Source organism: Mustela putorius, unplaced genomic scaffold (assembly GCF_011764305.1).
Source record: "Mustela putorius furo isolate JIRA1106 unplaced genomic scaffold, ASM1176430v1.1 tig00000487_pilon_pilon_pilon, whole genome shotgun sequence".
NCBI classification, from domain to species: domain Eukaryota; kingdom Metazoa; phylum Chordata; class Mammalia; order Carnivora; family Mustelidae; genus Mustela; species Mustela putorius.
In genome coordinates this window covers 4584209-4608748 of record NW_025421399.1, presented here as the reverse complement: position 1 = coordinate 4608748, position 24540 = coordinate 4584209, and the positions used below count along the sequence as shown (strand labels likewise).

The following is a 24540-nucleotide window of genomic DNA, read 5'->3' as shown; positions in this document are numbered from 1 at the left end:
GTAGGCTTTCTTTTAAAGTTATTGTGGAATAGACAATTTAAAAATTTTGTGTGGTTTGTTTGAAGATGTTTTCAAGTAATAGAATATGCTTTTCTCTGTTAGAGAACTAATGTTTAGGATTTCAATTTGGTGGGCAGAATATTTGGCCACATGTAGCAATAACCTTCTACAAAGATCATCGTGTATGGGCGCTTGGGTGGCTCAGTGGTTAAGCCGCTGCCTTCGGCTCAGGTCATGATCTCAGGGTCCTGGGATCGAGTCCCGCATCGGGCTCCCTGCTCAGCAGGGAGCCTGCTTCCTCCTCTCTCTCTCTCTCTGCCTGCCTCTCTGCCTACTTGTGATTTCTCTCTGTCAAATAAATAAATAAAATCTTTAAAAAAAAAATTCTTCTGTTTTACAAATCTGAAAATCATTGATCTGGAATACGGTGAAGTAAATATTTTAAATAGCATTAAAAAATCCCACACAGTATTTACCCTAAAGATACAAACGTAGTGATCCAAAGGGGCACGTGCACCCGAATGTTTATAGCAGCAATGTCCACAATAGCCAAACTATGGAAAGAACCTAGATGTCCATCAACAGATGAATGGATCAAGAAGATGTGGTATATATACACAATGGAATATTATGCAGCCATCAAAAGAAATGAAATCTTGCCATTTGCGACAACAAGAATTATTTTTAAAATAAATTCCTAAAATAAGTAGAGATGTAATTGTTCTGAGTGAAGCAGTGCTGGTGGTAAGGGTTTAGAGCCAAATCCTCTAGTGTTTATTTGAACATAGTTTTGAAAAGCCTAATATTTAATAAACATATTGAAATGTAAGTATTCTCTAACTAAATAGTAAGATTTTCCTGTGAGGGGAAAATCAAGGTTTTTCTTGTCTTTTAGACTTAAAGGTACTAAATATCTGCCATAAAGATAAAATAATCACTGTGGATTATTGCTTGGGATACATAATGGTGGATTGGGTGCCAGAGGACCGAGGTTCTGATCCCGGAGCAAGTTATTTAACGTGATGTCCATATTCTCACCTGGAAAGTTAAGCAGTTGAATTAGAATTAGAAGAGATTTTAGAGATAATCTGTTAATAGTCTGGTAATCAACTATTAAGTCCTCTTAACTCTTAGAAAACCCTCTCACACCATACAACTTTAGTAGATTTAGTATTTTTTTTCTTAAGTAATCTGTATGTCCAAGTGTTACTCAAACTCATGACCCCGAGATCAAGAGTTGTACGCTCTACCAATTGATCCAGCCAGATGTCTCAGTAGTCTTATTATCTTCATGTTGATTTGAGTCACAGTATATGGTTCTTCCCTTTCTTCATAAATGTCAAAAGGAAACATTAATATGATCTTTATTTCTCATAGGTTCAGCATGCACTGAAAAAATCCGAGAAGGCTTTGGATACCCTAAACAAAGCCATTGTCATTGATCCCAAGAACCCTCTATGCAAATTTCACAGAGCCTCAGTTTTATTTGCAAATGAAAAATATAAGGTAAGATATGTATCTCAATGGTTTTCTGCATTTTATTGCTTAAGTTTTGCCCCTTCTTTTAATAGACCAAAAGTTATTTATACTTTTCATCTCTAATAGTTTATTTTTGCCATTTTCAGAATCTTCATTTTCTTTTGTGATTTTCTTTATGAAATACTGATAGGTAGGATGGATTGTATGGATATTTAGGAATATGTGTTATCCCTCGTAAGAATTCCATATATAGAAAGACAGTTTTTCCATCAGGGAGTTATCTTAAAGGGAAGACCTAAACCATTCTCTTAGGACCCAAATATCTGAGCAGGTGGCAAATGAATGTGTGTGCATTATTCAGCGGATGTTTACTGAGTACCTGTTACATGTCAGTGACTAGGAGTATAGTGGCAAGCAAAGCAATCACATTTCCTGCGTTTGAAGAACTCACCAGATGGTACCCTTTTAGAGGGGCAACAGACATTAATCAAATAATGACAAAAATAATGCATGTTGAGTACATAAAGGAAAAGTAATAGTGAGTTATGAAAGCTTATGATAGAGATACTTGGTCTAGCATGATGTGTTTATCTCTTTACTTCTCACACTGTTTTCCAAATTGTGAAGCTCTAGCATGGGGAAAAAAAAAAGAAGATAAGGAAAATTGAGAAAGGAAAAAGAGACACAAAGTGACATGGGGTTTTTGTCATCATTTACTAAATCATAAACCGTGAATCCAAAGTTTTGATTTAAAGTTCAGGTTAGTTGTTTAATAAATTTAGGCTCTTCCTAAAAAGAGTAAAAACTTACCGAACAAAAAACAAACAAACAAAAAACTCCCCAAATTTAAATGCACAGAAAATGTTGGGCCAAATAATCCATTTCAGTAGACTCCTTAGAAATCAGTTCTTCCAGGACACATTGACATTTGCTGAAATAGAAAAATACAAAACCAATGATAAACTCTTAATATTTTCAGACTAACAAAGATACATAAAATCAACCATCTAATTTATTCTTTATGAAATACTGATAGGTAGGATGGATTGTCATTTATTCAGTGATTCCCCTATCTCACTGTTTTTCTTCATTAAGAAGTAGGTGTCTAGTCCTACTGTTTTTGTTCTTCTGTAAAAGCTACTTTTAAATCTAAGAAACACTTTTCAACTTTTAACTTGCTCTTCGAGGTACTATAATTGTAATTCACCATTTATTTTCATGTTTCTGCTTCATTGTACCTCTTTACATTTGTGGTCAGTTTCTTCAATTGAAGGATTTTAATCAATTTATTACTCTCAGAGCCATTTTAATGCCATCACCTCTACCCAAGTATGCCATATAAATCAGCCCTGTGCTTGGTTCAAGAAGCCCAAATTCTGATCTGACCCATTGTTGAAGTTATAATGGTCACAGTCATTTTTGACTACCAGCTTAGGGTTTGACTAAATGATAAGGCCTACCTTGATGCACGGGTATACCCAATCTAACGCTACTAAAATAAAAAGGAGTATGGGGAAAAGTTACGGATTACTTGTGAAGTGTCTTGGCTTGAAAAATGGAAAGCAAATGGTGGCAACCTCTCTGTGGCAAAAGCCTTGAGCTGCATTGACATCAGGTAAGTCTTAAGTCTGTCAGGCAGAAATGAGAACTCTGATACTATGTTAGATACTGTTTCTCAGTGAGTCTTTGTAATTAGATTATCAGGGTGGCAGGTATGATAGAGGCATGAAATGTTTATAGCAATTACAACACGCAGTTATAGAAACCCTATCCATTCTGAGCTGTGTGGTGAGCAGTGAAGGACTGGGGTTTGTTGTCCCGATTAATACTTCTTTAAAACAGTGGTTCTCAGTATGGCCTGTGAACTTCTGGGGGTCCCCAAAAGTCCTTTTAAGGAGTCTACAAGGTCAAAACTATTTCCAGAGTAATATTTAGATGTTATTTGCCTTTTTCACTCTTGTTCTCTCACCAATGGACAGTGGAATTTTCCAAAAGCACATGGCGAACAGATTGAATGCAGAAGCAGATAAGCGAGTCCAGCCGTTTTAACCAGAGTTTTGAAAAAATGTTAAGCAGTGCCACTATTCTTACTGACTTACTGTTCTGAAAAGTTATTTTTCATTAAAAAATATTATCTATGTTAACATGTAATGCTTTGGTGTTGTTACTTTTAAATTAATGGATAAATGTTTTTAAAACTTTTCACATTTTAATTTCTGATAATAGTAAGTATTGATAGCTATAATACACATTAACAAAAACTCTTTGGGTTCCTCAATAAGCTTTAAGAGTATAAAGAAGTCTAGAGACCCAACCAGTGTGAAAATTGCTTTTTTGCAATATTAAAATCAGTCTCAGGCTTCTTCATTGTGGTACAGGCTTCATCAGTCCCTGTCAGTAATGTTTGATAGGTCTTAACAGTGATTGTAAGTAAATGATATCTGTGACCACAGATCTTTTATCTTGATTTTTTATTCCATGTATATTTTACAATACTTTGTAGTATGGAAGGACTAGAAAACAGTCTACCTTGTAGAATTATCATGTGTAATAAGTCTTCCATTCCTAGACAAGCAGGTGTGATTCTAAGACCCATTCAGCCCAGCAGTATTTTGAGTTTTTCTGTTAGGTTGCCAGCAGTTAGGAAGACAATGAAGTGTTAAGGATGCTCCAGAGCCCCTTACAGACTTGTGTAAAAAGCAGCACTTTAAAATAAATACGCTAAGAAAGTGCACATGCACGTGTGTGTGTGCCTTTACTCTTCTTTTTTTTTTTTTTTTTTTTTAAAGATTTTATTTATTTATTTATTTATTTATTTATTTATTTGACACAGAGAGAGAGATCACAAGTAGGCAGACCAGCAGGCAGGGGCCGGGGGCGGGGAAGCAGGCTCCCTGCTGAGCAGAGAGCCTGATGCAGGGCTCCATCCCAGGACCCTGAGATCATGATCTGAGCCAAAGGCAGAGGCGTAACCTACTGAGCAACCCAGGTGTCCCATATTTTTTATTCCTTTTTATTAGAGAAAACTTCAGACATCACTATATTGTGATAATGAGTCCATGGAACCTACCACCCAGCTACTTACATACTACTTCACACAAAAATATTTTTTTTAATCTTTTATTTTAGATAAAAGTAAAAAATAAAAAATTTATGTAATATTTTTTACATAAAAAATTTGCAAAAGCCAAGAAATTACATTTGGCCTTACGGTAAGAGACGGTCAGGTAAGGATGTATTAAGCTCTCTTAGAACTGTGAAATAAGATTGGTTCCTTATCTTTTATACCCTTCTTGGAGAGAAAATACTAAAGTCTTATACCAATCAATGAATAAATCCCCTAATTTACCCAAATGCCCATATAATCCTCTGCTACCTTTACTAGCCCACTGTCTTTGATCACTACTTTATTCCTTATATCTCTTTGGGGGCTTTTTATGAAAGTAACAGGCTTATTACCCAAAAATTCAAATAATATGAAGATATAAAAAAATACAAAGTTGAATGTGCCTCATAAGGGGACCTTTCAGGGAGAAGCATTGGTAACTCAGAACATACTTCTTTAGATCTTTTTCCTTATTTATGTATTTTTAATTGTACCTAACAAATTGGACTTACCCTCTGGTGGTAGGCAGGGTAATGATCACTTAAGGATGTCCATGCTCTAATCCTGAGCACCTGTGAATGTGTTACCTTGCACAGCAGAAGAAACTTTACAGATGAGATTAAAGATACAGACCTGAGTTGGGGAGAGTATCCTGCCTTATTGAGGCAGTCCTGGTCTAATCACATGAATCTTAAAAGTGGAGTATCTTTCCCAGCTGTAATCAGAACCAGAATGAGAAAGACTCAACCAGACTTTGTTACCTTTGAAGTTGGAGGAAGGAGGCTACAAGCCAAAAACTGTGGGTAGCCTCTAGATGCCAAGAAAGGCAGGGAAACAGATACCCTCCAGAAAGGAAGGCACCTTGATTTTAGCCCAGTGAGACTCATATTAGACTTCTAATGCACAGACTGCAAGATTAAAAAAAATGTGTCTTATTTTAAGCTGTCATAACTGTGGTCATTTTTCACATACTGTTCTATAATTTGCTTTTTTCACTTTAACACTCCTGTGGAGAGATATTTGATACTTACCTTTTTTTTAATCCTAAATTATATTGGATTTTGTTTTTACTACAAAGAGGCATAGAGAAGAAAAGTATATAACCTCTGTGGACATTAAAGAGAAATAAAATCTATTTATGTTAGAAATTTCAAAAAATAAAGCAAGCTACCAAGGAAAAAATAGAAGGTCTCTTCTCCCCTTTTACCTCAATCACTCCCTCCCCAAGAGTCAGCCATATATATGGGGCATATATGTATTGATTTCTGCCAGAAAAAAGAAAAAAATATATATATGCTCACATAAATATAAAACATGGGAATACCCACATAACTGTTTGTATATGTGTGATATATATTTTGTTACGAAAGAAATAGTATTTTTGCACGTACTCTTTTGCATCTCGCTTTTGGTTTTTTGTTTTTTTAATTCTTTTAACATACGGTTGAGCACCTACAGATATAGTGTCCCATAGAGGATGGACCACAATTTATTTATCTAGGCTATGATTAGACACACCTTGTTGTGATTTGCAGCAGCATGTTGGATTGAATATTCTTACAAAGGTGATTTAGTGAACTTTTTTGAATATACCCCTGAGATAAATGCCTAGCAGTGAGATTGCTGAATCAGTGGTGCAGTTTTTAACTTAATAGATAGTGCTAAACTGTCCTCACAAACAGGTTGCATCAGTTTACAATTCCACCTTCAGTGGTGAGAATGCCTGATTCCTCTTTCTCATGGTAACTTTATGCAACATCAAGTTATTTTTATTTTTGTCCATTTGCTAGGTGAAAAATGGACAATATCTCATTTGGGGAACCAGTTTCATTTTTGATCGTCATGTCTTTTAAATGCAAATCTATTTCTTTATCTTTTCTCTCAATTTCCCCAGCCCTTCAACAATGGTCAAAAGATTTCTAGACAGTTTTTACTTAATTCAGAGGGTTAAATTTTAGACTCTTCATCATTAGTTAAAATGACAGGTTGGTATTCAAAGCTTAGTTGTTTGCATAGGGGAAAAGGTTTATTAACAGAACTTCAAAATTGTTTTATTCTGCAACTTAGTTTTCAAAATGCTTTTACACAGTGTAGTGGAGTATTGTTATTTTAAATAAAATGGTGATGGTGATGCAACATGGTGGCTTAAGTGGGTAGGAGAAGAATAAATGAAACAAGATGGGATTGGGAGGGAGACAAATCATAAGTGACTCTTAATTTCACAAAACAAACTGAGGGTTGCTGGGGGGAGGGGGTTTGAGAGAAGGGGGTGGGATTATGGACATTGGGGAGGGTATGTGCTTTGGTGAGTGCTGTGAAGTGTGTAAACCTGGTGATTCACAGACCTGTACCCCTGGGGATAAAAATATATGTTTATAAAAAATAAAAAATTTAAAAAATAAATAAATAAATAAAATGGTGACAAAAGCAAGCATTGTCACCTGATGTATGTGCTCTCAGTGTACTCTGGTGAATTCCTGCCATTTCTTAGTTCCTGTTCTCATAGTATTTTCATCCGTTTTATTTTCACAACAAGAACTAATGCAATAAGGAAGTGCATTGATTAAGATCTAGTATAAGCTTTAGGTAAGATGACTTGGGAAATCAAATAAAGACACTTGCTTAATTAGAACTTTGTAAAATTTTGCTACTCTGTTTTTCTTTGCTTTTTTCAGTCTGCTTTACAAGAACTTGAAGAATTGAAACAAATTGTTCCCAAAGAATCCCTCGTTTACTTCTTAATAGGAAAGGTAAAGATTGGGGCCATGGTCCTAAATTGTGACTTTGATAACAAGTATTAACTTCTGAAGAAGAAATACAATACATATTGTGCAACATCTGTTGAGCAAATTCAGCTAGAGCTCTGAACTAAATGCTCTGGGAATAAAGAATGAATTAAGTTAAAACATTTAAGACGATGATATCCTGATTAGGAGTAAGAACACACACTCCATAATCCTAAACATACTGTGGTTTTGGGCATGTATTAACACTTAACAGCCAATGGCAGTCCTGAGTTCATAACGGAGATTGTGTCTTAGAAAGCTCTTAGCCTCCAATGATCAACAAAATACATAGGCATCCCCTAAAAGAAGAAAATTAATGGTTCTGTGTTGTCTTAGCGAGAAGAACTGGCTTCCAAGATTTCTAAGACAGACTAGTCAAGACTTTATAGACTTGGCCACTAGATGCCAACTGGTTAAGGTAACTGGGAACAGTGGACAGGTGTTTAGAGTTGATATAACAGCTCTTAAAATCAGTGTAAATAAATGCTGATCAAGCAGCTTATAGTCCATTTCTTTTAGTTGTCATTGATCCAGTCAAAGTATGATTTATTGGAAGCTCACTGTCAGAGGCAAGGAATTCTGAAAATATCTGAATATATTAGAAGGAACTAGGTTAGTCTTGAGTTTTTCTATAGGATGAAAATGGCCTACTTATCAGAATGGGTTTGTAGCATGTAAATCAGAAGCCTATTTAAATTACTAATGTATAGGATTTTATAATTGAAACTCACAACTTAATGAAAAATGTAGTGCTGCTGTTTATTTTTAGGTTTACAAGAAGTTAGGTCAAACGCACCTCGCCCTGATGAATTTCTCTTGGGCTATGGATTTAGATCCTAAAGGAGCCAATAACCAGATTAAAGAGGCAATTGATAAGCGCTACCTTCCAGATGATGAGGAGCCAATAACCCAAGAAGAACAGATCAGTGAGTATCATCCATAAGAACCAGGTTTGTATGTGTATCAAACCAGAGAGCTAATAAAACATCACCTCAGAGTTAGGCAAAGGGGGACAGATTTTTATTTATGACATAAAGTAAACATGGAAGTTTTCTTGAGTATTAAATATTCAGAGAGCTACCTTTGCATAAGGATTTGTAGTCTGCTTTTTATTTTTTTTAACCGTAGTATACTTTTTTATACTAAATGGAATTTTAGAGAAATTAAATAGGGCAATATGTTAACAAGTACATGTGGTATCAGGTAACTAATCATTTTGGATCTAATTTGCTGTGTGACTTTGATAAATCCATTGCAAGTTTTTCCTAGGACCTCAGTTGAGGTTTAAATACGTAACTAATGCCTGCCTTACGCTTCATAGGAATGCGGGGTGGGGTGGGAATGGTAGAGGTGAGAGTATGTTGAAGACATTGTAAGTGCTAAGTGAATGAAAAATAAATCTATGCACATTAGAAAGTATTGACAGATCTGCAGTATGACTATTCAAATTCTCCGAAACTCTAGCAAATTCAAAATCTAAAAATACGGCTAATGTATATAAATTGAAGGGTGAAGAAGAGGAGTGAACAAAGAAGTAGTTTAAAGCAGTAGTAAATACTCTATCCCTAAATTGAGTGCATATCTTTTTTTTAAGATTTTTCTTTAAATTTTTTTATTTGAGAGAGCGTGCAAGTGGGGGAAGGGTAGAAGGAGAGAATCTTCAAGCAGACTCCCTGCTGAGCGTGGAGCCCTGCATGGGGCTCTGTCCCAGGAACCATGAGATCATGACCTGAGCTGAAACCAAGAGTCAGATGCTCAACTGACTGAGGCACTCGTCACTTGAGTGTATATCTTAAAATAACTAGTGAGAACTGAGTCCGTTTTTTTTTTTTTTAAGATTTTATTTATGTATTTGACAGATCACAAGCAGGCAGAGAGGCAGGCAAAGTGGGGAGGGGGAAGCAGGCTCCCTGCTGAGCACAGAGCCCGATGCAGGGCTCGATCCCAGGACCCTGAGATCATGACCCGAGCCGAAGGCAGAGGCCTAACCCACTGAGCCACCCAGGCACTCCCTGAGTCCTTTTTTAAGATTTTTTTTTTTTTCTTTTTAGACTGGGGGGTGAAGGGTGGGGGAGTCGGGGGAAGGGGTAGAGGGAGAGAGAGAATCTTAAGCAAGTCTACACCTAGCATGGAGCTGGATGCAGGGCTTGATCTCACAACCCTGACTGAGATCACGACCTGAACTGAAACCAAGAGTGGGTCACTCAATTGACTGCCATCTAAGACGCCCCTAATAGTATTTTTAATAACAAGAGAATTGAAAAACTGCTGATGAGATGAACTAAGATGCCTTTGTTCCAGAAAACTTGGCAGAAGGCTTTAACTAAAATCATAATTCCTGTAATCCCAATAACCCTTTTTAAACTGAGCGTGTATTTTATATTTCTGTGGACTAGCAGGGACTGTTCCCAAAGTAGAGTCAAGAGTTGGAGAAAATGTCAGTCTTTTTTCAGTGTCTTAAATACGTAATTCCTAGCTAGGGTAGGAATAATTCCTACCCTAATTCTAATTCGTAGCTAGGGTAGGAATAAGGAATTCATTAGGGAGAGGCAGCTTTAATATTTAAAACTCTTAAAGGTTAAATGCAATGAAGTGATCTCAGACATGCTGTAAAATAAGGAACCTGAGTTGCATTTTATTGAAGGATATCAGGATTTTTAAGGGCCTTAATTTAAGATCTCCTCTCTCTGCATGGAATAGTTTTCCTTACTTGTTTTCATGAACCAAGAAGAAAGATTTGTCAGATACCTTACTGTAGACTTTTATTTTTATTTTTAAAGTGGGAACAGATGAATCCCAGGAGAGCAGCATGACAGATGCAGACGACACACAACTTCATGCAGCTGAAAGTGATGAATTTTAACTTCTGGAAATCAGACTTTTGCAACTGGATGTGTGACTAGTGCTGACATGTTTCTTGTCCCTCCATATACTGAGTCTTCACTCTTGAGCCGGCAGTGTCATCATCCATCACTTATACCATGAGTGTGCCACTTTCATTGGACCCTGACTGTACACAGAATGAAAGGCAGTGCAATATTTAGCTGCTAACAAGACTGGCTCTTTCACCAGTATGAATGGCAATTTAGGGGGTAGGATGGGGAACTTTATGTGTTTTTTTTTTTGTTTTTGTTTTTGTTTTTCTTTTAATCTCCCTTTGTTGGAAAGCTATCATGGAAGGAAGAGTTATGTTTTATCTTGAAGGAACCATTAGATACGGAAAATAGTGATGAACCAGAATTTCTTGGTCGTTTTTCCAAAAATTTGTTTTTATTTGGTTCTGTTCCTGATTAACAGAGTGACTGACCTTCATTTCTAGGTTCTTCAAGAATGGTGTTAGCAAGTGCCAGATGGAACAATAAAAAGACATTGCCTATAACAGAGTAACTTGATTGCCAAGGAATGTAAATTACCTTAAACTTGCAGTGTCTCCCATAAGCAAATGTAATGGGCACATTGGGACTCATGTGTAGGAATCAAATATCCCTCCATACAGTGTACACTTATTCTTGGCAAGAATGCTTTAATGTCTAACCAAGAATTTTAATTTATTCATCTTGCTTCAAAGTGTTGATCATTGTCTTGGTATTGCAAACTTTAAAGTTGTCCCTTTACCATATTGCCTCTTCTCTTTGAGCTCTGTGGGATCACCTTTAACATTCAGAGATGGTAGAGTGTTTGCCCACTGAAAAGCCAAAACAAGGCCCTTAATAGCCATTTAAGTTCACCATAAGAATCAAAATGAGAACACTAAAGTGGAGAGACTTTAAGAGATCATGATAGTGAAAGCCTTAATACAATCAAAATTGTACCATAACCTTGACTCTATATTTGTTCAAGAAAATATCCCTTTGACTTTTCTAAGTGTGTAAGCAGGGTGCAAGAATGTGTAGTTACCTTTGGTTGAGGTCATTTCCATTCTTTCCGGCTCTCTGCTTCAAATTATTTTCAGTAGCGTGAGTCACCAAAACGTTTACCGAGAGTGATTGGGTTTAGGCTATTAGAAAATTTTAGCTGCAAAAGAAAAACCCCATTCTTATGAAGGAGGTGAGTTCTCTCCTGAGTTTCTCATAAATTGGTGTCTTCGGGGAATGGCCACAATTTTAAAGATCTAATTATGCATAATAAAATGGGAATTATTGGAAATTCACAGTAACAGATTTAAAGTCTTAAATTGTGTATCTCCTTTATTGTAATGTATTGAAATTTTTAGAGAAACTTTAGTTGTTAACTTTTTTTTAAGTGCCAATGTCAGAATATAACAAATTATAGTTTCTTATGAATGACAGGCCTACGGTTATTATTTTGGATTATTTGATGAAGGACAAATTTATCTACTGGTTACCTGTACTTGTTAGTCAAGTTGTAAAAATAAGGTGGATTACAGAAGATGTGAACAAAATTTTAACCTGTAGCTTCAGTAACTTCCTATCATTTACTGTTAATCTGTTCATTTGAATGTGGATTAAATATCGCCATAAATTAATTCAAGTCAGAGTCTTAGATTAGGTATTGGATGCCAGAGAGATATTTAACAAAATTTCCTACCTAAATCCATGTAATATGTGCTGCTTAAAGAAATAATTTATAAGAAAAAGGAAAGGTGGGGAGTAAATGAATATCATTAAAAATTCCCAAAGGCTAGCACTTGGATTCTAACAAATATTCCATTTTATTCATTAGTTCTGTAATATTTAATTTTATATACCTTTATTTTTTTAATTGGCGAATCATAAGCCAGCTATATAACATTATCAAATACAAAATTTCATAAAAACCTTCAACCTGAGCTCTATTACAAAGCCTGGAGAAAGCTGAGCTAGAACATAATTTGCTAATGTATAATTATCTTTTTGTACAAAGTAGGAATTTATGTCCTGTGCCAGAGGTGAGAACCTTTCTGGTACTAATTTTGAGACCAAGGATAAAAGGATAGTTGTGGAAGGCACACCATGGCAATGGCTGGCTATGGGATGCTCAGCCCAAGCTTAGCCTGATTTCATTTTCCTCATACCTACTTTCAAAACGTTTAGGTATTTGAAACCGTATTCCCACCTAGTAACTGTTTCTGGCTTGCTTGCTTGCCTTTTTTTTTTTTTTTTTTTTTGCCTGGAATGAGGATCAAATAAACAGAAAAGGACATACATTTTGATCAAGCAAAATGTTTGCTTGAAATTTCAGTAGTTACTTTGAAGGAAATTTAAAATACTACGAATAACATCTTTTTTAGTCTCTAAGCTTTTCATACACATACATATATGTGTACACACACACACACACTTGTTTGGAAGTTATGTTCTGGCATTGGATATTTTTCCCCCTTGGAAATGGTTCTTAACTCTGGGATTTTAGAAGGTTAGAAATATTTTTTCAAGTGAACAATGGTACTCAAAATAATGAAAGGTGGTCCCAACTTTTTCTGTATTTCATTATTTTAAAATTTTTGGTTTTTTCCAAGAACTGCAAGTTACATTTGAACCATGCTGCTGTTGTACCTTAAACAAAAACTCAGTGATAACCAGTATTTAGTCTATTAAAAATGCTCTTTTTGAAGAAAAAAGTTTGGAAGTCTCTGATTAGCCAGAATATAGTATGGGTCTTCACTGAGAAATATGGTGACCCATTTTCTTTGTGAAAATCCAGAAAAATGCAAGTGTGGGTGTGATGTGTGTGTTCTATTTGCATTGAAACAATGTAATTTTGTGTCTTTTTTTTTTTTTTTTTTTGCTTTTCCTGACTTATTTCAGAAATTGTACAGTCCTTGGGGGCGGGGAGAAAGCCTTTTCTGTTAATATATTTGCAATTCATTAAAGGATACGGAAAATCCCAATAAATTACTTTTGAAAGCAATTTATAATCAAGTTGTTGAAGCTACATAACAGCTGTGCTATCTGTATTTTTATAGTAAGGCACAGCAAAATAGTGAAAAATTAACAGTTTTATATGCCACAAAAGTCTAAGGCAGTGTTTCTCTAATTTTTTTTTAAACTTAGACCCTCTCCTAATACATACATACACTTTAAAAAAAAAAAAAACTCACATCCTTTTTTAGTATTATTTGGAATTTCCAGATAAATATTGTGACAAAAATGTGTTAATTTTTAGAATATATTTTTCTTTAAACTACAGAAGCCTCTTGCCAGCAGCTGCTACTTTGCAAGTCACCTGCTTATTCTTTAATCATATGATTTCTGAAATGTATTTAAAGGTGACACAAAGCTTTTTTGTTCCAATTAGAATCTTTTAAAAATCAAGAAAGAACATTTTTTTTCTTTAGATTTTATTTACTTATTTCTCAGAGAGAGCACGCAAGCAGGAGGAGCAGTAGGCAGAGAGAGAAGCAGGCTCCCTCCTGAGCAAGGAGCCCGACTCTGGACTGGATCCCAGGACTCTGGGATCACGACCAGAGGCAAAGGCAGATGCTTAATCAACTGAGCCACCCAGACATCCCTAGAAAGGATATCCTGAGAGAAGTAGAATGTAGAAACTAAATTTTACCCTGGTCTAGTTATCTTGGATAAAGTATAGAGAGCTGAATGGTTTTGTTCAGACTTGAAGAAGGGGTAGAAATCGAGACGACACATGAAGTGGGATGAGTTGGCAGATCATTGCAAACGACAGGCTTTATAATCTTCCCTAGGACCGGCCATTTACTGTCAGCTGGACAGGGATAACTAGTAGAAGTGTAAACAGGAAGCAATCTTTGGCTTGTTTATCTGCTAATTAATGGTTCAGTGTAAGTTTTCTTTTTATTTATAAGTGCAAACTTGGCTAATGAGCTGCATTTAATGAAATCTTACCATATGTACTGTGTTACTTAATCTGCCCATAGATTTTTCAGTTCTTCAACCCTATAAACTAGGTGATATTCCATTTCACAGAAAAGGAAAAGGCTTCGGGTATTAGGTAATATAGCTGGACACTTGGGCATTAGGGTATTTCAAAGAAGAGGACTTCCTCTGGCAATTTGAAATCATGTCTCATGTTGACTATTCGGTGTCCTCTCCGTTTTTAAGTTATCTGTTATAGCGAAACATAAAAGTTTGGGTTTTACAGAGGAAATTTTAGTATCAACTGTAGGTTCAGATCTAGCATATGCATAGTCCTTTGATGGTGATTTGATCTATATCCTGCCTCTCTGTTTTTCTCCTCACACTAAAATTGAAAGTGTGTTATCCCTCCTTAAATGACTAGAATTTGCTTTAAGTTAGAAAACAAAGTTAAGTTTTTCACTACCAATTTCTTCTCCTATCACAACCATTCTTTTTATATTCAATACCATCAAAATAGAAATTTCAATTTGACGCTAAAACCTACATTTAAGGAATAAATTCAAGTCTTTAAAAATGCATAATGCGGGGCGCCTGGGTGGCTTAGTGGGTTAAAGCCTCTGCCTTCAGCTCAGGTCATGTTCCCGGGGTCCTGGGATTGAGTTCCGCATTGGGCTCCCTACTCAGCAGGGAGCCTGCTTTCTCCTCTCTCTCTGCCTGCCTCTCTGCCTACTTGTGATCTCTGTCTGTCAAATAAATAAATAAAATCTTTTTTTAAAAAAAATCATAATGCTTCACAGGAGTTTGAATAAGAAAAGGATTAACAGTAGAAGCTAAAAACAATGAAGTAGAATTAAGGTTTTTAGTTGTATATTTTTAAAAAGCACTAAACAGATCTCTAGGAAATAGAGATTTTGCCCCTCAGTAGCTCTGTGACCTTAAATAGTTTAAGCCTTTTTCTGATCAATACAAAGAAGATGAGATCTACCCTTCTTAGCTCACAGAAGACTGAGGATCAAATGTGATAAATCACCATGAAAGTGCTTTGGTTGCACTGTGGTAATAATAATAAAATGGTAATAATAGGGTTGAGATGATGTCATGGAAAAATGATTAGGTTGATCCCAAGACATGATCCTGTGAGACAAGTTCACTGTCAAACAATAAACTCTTGAGTCTAGAACAAGGATTGTCTATGGCCTGCAGGCCAAATGGCTCATGGCCTGTTTCCTTTTATTGGAACAGCCATACCTATTTGTTTACATGTCCGTGGCTGCTTTCTCGCTTCAAGGACTATGTGGCCTATAAAGCATCAACAGTTACTATATGTATTTGTGTGTGTGTTTTTTTTAAGATTTTTTTATTTAACAGAGATCACAAGTAGGCAGAGAGGCAGTCAGGGGGTGGGGAAGCAGGATCCCCCTGAGCAGAGAGCCGGACGTGGGGCTTGATCCCAGGATGCTGAGATCATGACCCGAGCCGAAGGCAGAGGCCCAACCCACTGAGCCACCTAGGCACCCCTGTGGGTATATTTTTAAATATATATACATGTAGTATAGATTATACTGTATATATGATCTGACATTTTATATTTTGTAACTCCTGATCTAGAACTTAACAGCTGTAGAGGTGTAACCATCTGCAAATCACATGTTCTCTGTGGTGCTAGATTCTTAGTCTTTTGTGAGTTAAATCACTGGGCCAGGTGCTACATAAAAAATTCATCAATTTTTAGTTTTTTAATAATAACATTGGGTAAAGGGATTTCCTTGTATATAATGGCACTCCTTAAACTTACTGCCAGTCTGTAGCATTTATACCAATGCTACATCTGTGCTCATAATCATTTGACTATCTTGAATAACACTAGCATTTACTTACTTTTTATTTCACATTTATGGATCACTTTGATATGAGAATATCTTACTTCATCTTCACAGTCTTAAAAGGTAAGGCATGTATGATCTGACACAAGAGGAAACCAAGGCTTCAAGAAACCAGAAATTTGCAAAAAGTGGAAACTCCCAGGAACAACTTGGCAGACTTTTGCTCACACATTACTGGCTAGGACTTCGTCATAGAATTCATCCCCAGCTTCAGGGGATGCTGGTAAATTTAGAATCTGGTAAAACAGAATGGGTTTGCTGTGACTGGTTTAGATAAATCATGACTTATCTCCTGATGTCGTACACAAAGAAACAGATTTTGTGAGCAAAGGGGGAATGGCTGTTGGTTAGAGAGCCAAGAGCCCCTGCCACACTGCGGTAAAGAAATTCCTGCTTTGTGGCCATTGATCTTGTATTCAACTTAGTGAACTTTCTTACCTAAGAGTTTGTAGGGTTATAGGTTTGTAAGGTTATACTATCTTCAAATGATACTTATCCCTTTTTAATGCTGTTATAACATACCTCATTTCTTTTTTTCCTTTTTTAACTGCTATGGCCAGGACCACCAATATTACATTGAGCAGTAGCAGCCTTACAGTAGCAAGCACTCACTGTCTTGCCCACAGTCTTAAAGAAAATGCTTAAACTTTCTCAAACTTTCAACTTGATAAAGTCTCAAGCCACTATTACGCGGCGTGTCCCCCTTGCTAATCTTGACGCCAACCCTCTCGACTCCCACTTCAACTACCATTTATAACCACTGATACTCAATGAAGATACATGTATATTGCTGGTTTTCAGTGGCTTTCGTCATGACTAGGTCCTGAAATGTATCCTTCTACTAAGCATGTTGAGACTCCCGGGGCTGAAAAGCAATGGCAGTAGCCTGATTACAGATCTGCCCCTCACTTTGCCAAAACAACTCTCAAATCGACCAGAACAAATAAAGACTACACAGGGCTCATGCCTTCACTACTAGAAGCCTGTAACTTCAAATCCCCTCCAAGTAGTGGTGGGGGGCAGGGGGCAGACAGAGCAGGGGATCCAGTAAGGATCCTGCTACCACCATAAGCCTGTAGGTGTAGAGAGTGAGGAAAGGAGCTGAATCACTCCATGAGACAGCAGAAGGGAGGCGTGCATTTAGAAGAAGCATTAACAATCTACAGGGGGTAAAAAATGGAATAATAAATACAAAATACCGAACACAGTTTGGCACTCAGTAGGTCACAGTCATTGCTTTAGGGAAAGGTTTGAAAATGGATAGAGCCGGGGTAGCAGCCTCAGAAGCCGTGTTCCTGGGGGAGAATGGGTAATGAAGAGGTAATGAAGAGGTAATGAAAGAGAAGGCGGAAATGTATGACTGACAGAAAAGAGAAAGCGCGTCAACCAAGAGGGTGGAATTGAAAGATAAGGGTTCTAAAGCTAACAATTCTGTCCATGAAATTCCTTGGACTAGAGTACAGCCATTCACATTCTAGGAGAAGTCAGAAAATGCCAAAGACTCTGCTGGTGAAAAGTCTCTCCAACAAACAACCACAAAGCTAAAGAAAAGACATATCCTTTCAAAAGCATCTGAGAGGGGGAAAAAAAAAGCATCTGAGAAAGTGAAAAGCCACCCAATATCAGGAAAAAAGAAACATGAACAAAAAATGCTGGATTTGAATACTCTAAAAACCTTTTGCATGACAAAAAAAATACAAATGACAAACTAGGAAGAAATATTTGCCCATATGTCACAAATAAAAAACTAATACTCCTAATGTATAAAAAGGTTTAGTTTTTTTTTTTTAAAGATTTTATTTATTTATTTGACAGAGAGAAATCACAAGTAGGCAGAGAGGCAAGCAGAGAGAGAGAAAGAGGAGGAAGCAGGCACCCTGCTGAGCAGAGAGCCCGATGCGGGACTCGATCCCAGGACCCTGAGATCATGACCTGAGCCGAAGGCAGCGGCTTAACCACTGAGCCACCCAGGCGCCCCTAAAAAGGTTTAGTTTTGAGAGAGGACATGAATAGACCCAAAAAGATTTTTTTTAAATGGCTCTTAACCATGTAAAGTTGTTCACTTTCACTCAATAAGAGAAATGCAAATTAAAACTACATTGAGAAGCACCTGGCTGGCTCAGTTGGTAGAGCACGGGCTGGATCTCAGGGTCATGAGTTCGAGCTCCACGGTGGGCATAGAGTTTACTTAAAAAAATAAAGATGCCTAGAGATGTCAAGTCACTGTGCTGTACACCTAAAACATGTACTCTTGTGTCAACTATACTCAAAAAGTTAAAAACTACATTGAGATACAATTTTTCACCCAATAAATGGGCAAAAATTCAGAACTTGAATATAAATTCAGTTGGCAAAGCTGTGGGAAAACAAGTCATCTCCTACATTGGTGGCATAATGACACAACCCTCATGAAGAGGAAATCGGCAGTATAGAACACAACTTCATATGCTTCTACTTTCAACCCAGTGATCCCACTTCTAGGAATTTACCCTGAAGATGTACCTCAAAAGAACGAAAATACATATGTATAGTTTTATTTATTTTTTAAAGGGATTCTGCAAGTTGCTTTTTACTTAGTTAAAGTTTTTTAAAAGATTTTATTTATTTGACAGACAGAAATCACAAGTAGGCAGAAAGGCAGGCAGAGAGAGAGGGGGAAGCAGGCTTCCCGCTAAGCAGAGAGCCCAATGTGGGGCTTGATCCCAGGACCCTGGGATCATGACCTGAGCCAAAGGCAGAGGCTTTAACCCACTGAGCAACCCAGGTGCCCCTATAATTTTAACAGGGTTATTTGTCATTGCAAAATATTCGGAACTATCTAAATGCCCAAGCATAAAAGATGGGTTGGATAAACTAGTACACACACAATGGAAAACTCCGGAGCTGTAAAGAATGATGGAGAAAACTGCCCTTCTGGCTCTCCCCACTCCCTAAGTAGCAGTAGCAGCCTAGCAGAGTTCTCATACCCAACAAGTCTTCCAGGAATACAACTACCACCTAAACTGAGAAAACGCTGCTTTGTTTTGTTTGAAACTTTATCAAGAAGCTGGTCACTGTTCAGGAAAATGAGGTCGCCTATAGCAATGCCATCTTCCCACAGTATTGGAGCAGGCAGTACTCACACACCTCTGTCTCACTGCTTTTGAATTTTCAAATGCAACTATGTAATGGAACTGTTTGGGGTCTCCTCTTAACTGCCTTACAACCAAAAACTTATTAAATGATTAGAAAGACATGAATACAAAGATCTAGTTTAATTGCATTCAAAAGAGTCTTCAAAAAAATCGAGGACGATCTCTATGAGCTGTTATGGAATGATTGTCAGATGTTATTAAGTGAAAAGTAAAGTGCAAAAGATCGCATTACTTTTTATGTAAGAAAAAAGGAAATAAAAATATACATCTATCTGCTTATCTTCACAAAAGGAAACACTTGGAAGGACAAACCGGAAAATAGTGAAGTTGGTTACTGATAAGGGGTGAGGGGGAATGTAGTGGAATGATCCGAGGAGAGTGACACCTCTCTGAGTAGACTTTTTTGTAATAGTTTTACTTTTGAGAGCATATTGATTTTTCATACACCCAAAAAACAAGAACGGAAAAGGGGAAATAAAATTGAAATAAAACAAAGGAACCTGGGGCGCCTGGGTGGTTTAGTGGGTTAAGCCACTGCCTTCAGCTCAGGTCATGATCTCAGGGTCCTGGGATCGAGTCCTGCATCGGGCTCTCTGCTCAGCAGGGAGCCTGCTTCCCTCTCTCTCTCTCTCACACACACTCTCTCTCTCTCTCTCACTGCCTCTCCATCTGCTTGTGATATCTCTCTGTCAAATAAATAAAATCTTAAAAAACAAACAAACAAATGAACCTAACTGTACTGCAAATGAGTACCATAACCATCCTGGGAAGGGAAGTGCAGAGAGGGACTAAGACGAATTAATCAAAGTGACTTATGAACACAGTATTTGACTGTATAACCTCAGTCTGGGATAGGGAAAGGTATGTGTTCAGGGAAGGGGGTAAAAGTACAAACAAGTCCTGAACTCATTAGCAGGTATGCTTTAGTGGTATGGGTGAAGTGATTGGGAGACCATTTTAAATATCTTACAGAGTCAAACAAATGAATAAACACATCAATATCACTAGTGATCAGAATTCTCACTGTAGAAGAAGATACATGTAACTATGGAGAGGAAGAAAGCAAGAAACAATGCTGTGGAGATTAATTGGAATTGAAATTATTGTTTTGAACTCGTGATTTCTAAAATACGTATATGTATATGCATATATACATCTTATGTATACACATGTATGTATCATATGTATATTTGTAGGTATGTGTGCATATTTGTGTATATACAAGCATATATTTTCAATTCTCTCCTCTGAAAGGGCCAAAAAGCAAAGACATCCTAGTAGCAATGAGCACACTTAGTGTCCCTATCTTGGTCTCATAACTTTCCCCACTAAAAGAACCATGGCTCAGAGAAATGGCTGATTCTAGGGTTAGGACAGGGAAAGTACACATTTTGCTATGCCAGAAAGTAAGAAAGAGCTAAAAAATAAAACAAAACTGCCCCCCCCCCAAAAAGAGGAAGTTCTATCACAAGGATGCAGGAGCCAACCTGAAAGGTCTCCCACTGGTCAAACCTGAGGCATTTGATCCCCAGGTAAGTATAATAACGAATTATAAGCCGTTTGGAGAAAAATAAGGATTCATGAACTCGTGCTAGTAATTAAGAAAGAGGGAAGGAAGGAAGGATGGGTGCACACATGCACGATATCTCTCAAATAATTCTTTTTTTTTTTAAAAGATTGACTTATTTATTTGAGAGAGAGTGTGTGTACGTGAACAGGGGAGGGAGAGAATCTCAAGCAGACACCCCACTGAGCCCAGAGCCCAACTCGGGACTCAATCCCATGACCCTGACATCATGACCAGAGCTGAAATCAAGAACTGGACACTGAACCAATCAAGACACCCAGATGCCCAAATAAATAAATACAGGAAGGAAGGAAGGAAGGAAGAAAGGAAAAGTGAAGGAGAGAAGAAATGGAGGGTATTCAGACTACAGTAATAGGAACACCATAGACCAGATGGCTCAGACAACATTCTCACAGTTCTGGAGCTGTGAAGTTCAAGATCAAGGTGCCAGAAGATTCAGTGCCTGATGAGGCTCTGCTTTCTGGTTCATACATGGTGGTCATCTAGATATATCCTCACATGGCTGAAGGAGTGAGGGAGCTCACTGGGACCTCTTTTATAATGGCACTAATCCCATTCATGAGGGCGCCACACTCCTGATCTAATTGCCTCCCAGGGCCCCAACTCCTAAAACCATCACATTGGAGATTAGGATTTCAACATACGAATTTGCGAAGGACATATTCATTCAATCTTTTCCATTCTTTCTCTGGTCCCCCAAATTTATGTCCTGCTGACATCCTTCCTAACAGTGCAAATGTCTTATTTTGTTCCCATATCAACTCTAAAGTCTAAAATTCAAAGTCTCCTCTAAATATCATCTAAATCAGATATGGAGGATACAATTGATCCTGAAGCAAACCTCTCCAGTTGTAAACCTGTGAAACCACACAAGGGGTGTGCTTCCAAAATGTAGAGAGAAGACAGTTATAGACTAGACATACTCATTCTAAGAGGGAGAAATAGGGAGAAAAGCAAAGAATGAATGGTCCCAAGCAAGTCCAGAACCGAATGGGGCAAATTTCCTTAGACATTTGAGGATAAACCATGCAGCTCGATGCTCTGCCTTCCTGACCCACTGGTGACAATATCATCCCCGCAGCCTGGTACACGTAGAGGGAGTGCTAGACTCACCCTGTAACAATGATATTAATGATTGAATGAGGCAAGAACCATCAACGGAAGATGAAGCTAGAGGGGAATTTTGAAGACAAGCACTATATTTGCCCGGCTTTAAATTGTTTCCTCCACACAGTTTATTAATTACAAAGGAGAAAGAAGAATCAACAGTGGAGAAATCAGATAGCTCCTCAACTGAAGAGTCAAAACCACATCCAATGAAGGATAGCTAGATAATGTGTGCCCCAGGTAGAACATCCTGAAAGAGACACATTACCTATACAAATTCTAACCAAGGATGCATAACCTTCATTTAAACAAAGGAAAAGGGGTGCCTGGGTGGCTCAGTGGGTTAAAGCCTCTGCCTTCGGCTCCGGTCATGATCCCAGGATCCTGGGATCTAGTCCCATGTCGGGTGCTCTGCTCAGCAGGGAGCCTGCTTCCTCCTCTCTCTCTGCCTGCCTCTCTGCCTGCTTGTGATCTCTGTCAAATGAATAAATAAAATCTTTTAAAAAATAAATAAAGGAAACATTGGACAAATACAAAATAACACGCTATTTTAAAAAACAAAACCTTTTTTTGGAAGAACCTCTATACTGTTTTCCAGACTGGCTACACTAGTTTGCCTTCCCACCAAAAGTGCAAGAGAATTCCCTTTCTCCATATTCTCCCCAACATCTGTTGTTTCGTGTATTGGTTACAAAACAGAAGAGCATAAAGCATCAGGGGTAGGGGAAGACATCCTTCAAGAATGCTAATGTCATAAAAGATGTCTGTGGAAGTGTCTCAAATGAAAAGTGATTAAAGACATGACAACAGCAAAAGTGGTCCGTAAATACAGAGAAGAGATTGGGGGTTGCCAGAGGGGAGGGGCATGGGGGAGTGGGCGAAATGGGTGAAGGGAAGTGGGAGGTACGGGCTTGTGGTGGGAGAATGGGAGGCAAGAATAAGAGGTACAGGGGCGCCTGGGTGGCTCAGTGGGTTAAGCCGCTGCCTTCGGCTCAGGTCGTGATCTCAGGGCCCTGGGATCGAGTCCCACATCGGGCTCTCTGCTCAGCAGGGAGCCTGCTTCCTCCTTCTCTCTGCCTGCCTCTCTGCCTACTTGTGATATCTCTCTGTCAAATAAATAAATAAAATCTTAAAAAAAAAAAAAGAATAAGAAGTACAGGAAAGGGGATAGTCGATGGCATTTAAAAAAAACCAACACATGTGACAACTAAATGCAATATCTGATCTTAGACTGGATCCTGTCCTGGAAAGAAAAAAATCTTCTAAAGGACATCATGAGATCAAATGACAAATTTAGAATATCTATGGTAGGGGTGCCTGACCGGCTAATTCCAAGAGTGTACAACTCTTGATCTCAGAATCACGAGTTTGAGCCCCATGTTGGGTAGGGATTACTTAAATAAGATTTTTTTTAAAAGAATATGTATGGTACAATAGGGTATTATTAATTTATAAACTGTTGTTATGTAAGAGAATATCCCTATTTTTAGGAAATAGACCCTGAAGTATTGAGGCATTAAAGGGCCATGATATTTATAATTTATTTATAATTTACATATTTTAAATTTTAAATATTTATAATTTACCTGAAATTCTCAGAAAAAAAGAATATATACATATATATGTACACACACATAATTAAATACGTATATAGACAGATATAACTATTATACATATTAACAATGGTGAATCTGGGTAAAGAGTGTTTTTTGTTATATATATGTATATATATGTTTTTTTTTTCCCTTAAGTAGGCTCCATGCCCAACATGGGTCTTGAACTCACTATCCTGAGATAAAGAGTCACAGGCTCTGCTGACTAAGCCAGCCAGGCACCCGTGTACCATTTGTGTTTTTACAGCTCTTTTTTTTTTTTTTTTAAGATTTCATTTATTTGGGGCGCCTGGGTGGCTCAGTGGGTTAAGCCGCTGCCTTCGGCTCAGGTCATGATCTCAGGGTCCTGGGATCGAGTCCCGAATCGGGCTCTCTGCTCAGCAGGGAGCCTGCTTCTCTCTCTCTCTCTCTCTCTCTGCCTACTTGTTGTCTCTGTCAAATAAATAAATAAAATCTTAAAAATAATTAATTAATTAAAAAAAAAGATTTCATTTATTTATTTGAGAGACAGTGAGCAAGAGAGAGAGTACAAACAGGGGGAACAGGAGAAGAAGACTCCCTGCTGAGCAGGGAACTTGACTAGGGCCAGTCCTAGGATCCCTGAGATCGTCACCCAAGCAGAGGTTCAACAGGAGCCCAAGAGCAAGTTATGTTTATTTAAAAAAAAAATTTTTTTTTACTTTATTTTTTAATTTAGTTTATTCTTTTTTTTTTTTAAAGATTTTATTTATTTCAGAGAAAGAGTGAGTGAGAGAGAGAGAGAGAGAGTACACAAGCAGAGGAAGAGAGAGAGAAGCAGGCTCCCCGCCAAGAAAGGAGCCTGACCTGGGGCTCGATCCCGTGACCCTGAGATCATGACCTGATACAAGACAGATGCTTAACTGACTGAGCCACCCAGGCGCCCCTACTTTTTTATTCTTATCAAAGATATACATTTGTATACTTTAAATAGTGAAAAAAATTCACAATTGCCTGTTCCTCAGAAGGAATCACTTTCATCTCTTTAGCCGGTTTCTCTGATTATTTCTCTCAATTCTCCAATTACAGCAACAGACTTTTTAGTGTCAGAAG

The 24540-nt window shown here is 37.6% G+C and overlaps 1 protein-coding gene across 12 annotated transcripts in view; it reads left to right on the top strand.

The window, feature by feature from the left end:
* The window catches only part of CDC27 (cell division cycle 27), a 72397-nt gene extending 59176 nt beyond the window's left edge, over positions 1-13221 (top strand). For 7 of the 12 annotated variants that reach the window (XM_013045958.2, XM_004772419.3, XM_045080852.1 and 4 more), the window contains 4 exons: positions 1378-1506; positions 7261-7335; positions 8141-8297; positions 10152-13221. In XM_013045958.2, the coding sequence (XP_012901412.1) occupies positions 1378-1506; positions 7261-7335; positions 8141-8297; positions 10152-10234 (444 nt within the window). In that variant the 3' untranslated portion in view covers positions 10235-13221. Of the gene's footprint in view, positions 1-1377; positions 1507-7260; positions 7336-8140; positions 8322-10151 lie in introns of all 12 variants that reach the window. The other 5 variants (XM_045080858.1, XM_045080857.1, XM_045080855.1 and 2 more) reach the window with 3 other exon arrangements.
* The last annotated feature ends 11319 nt before the right edge of the window (positions 13222-24540 follow it).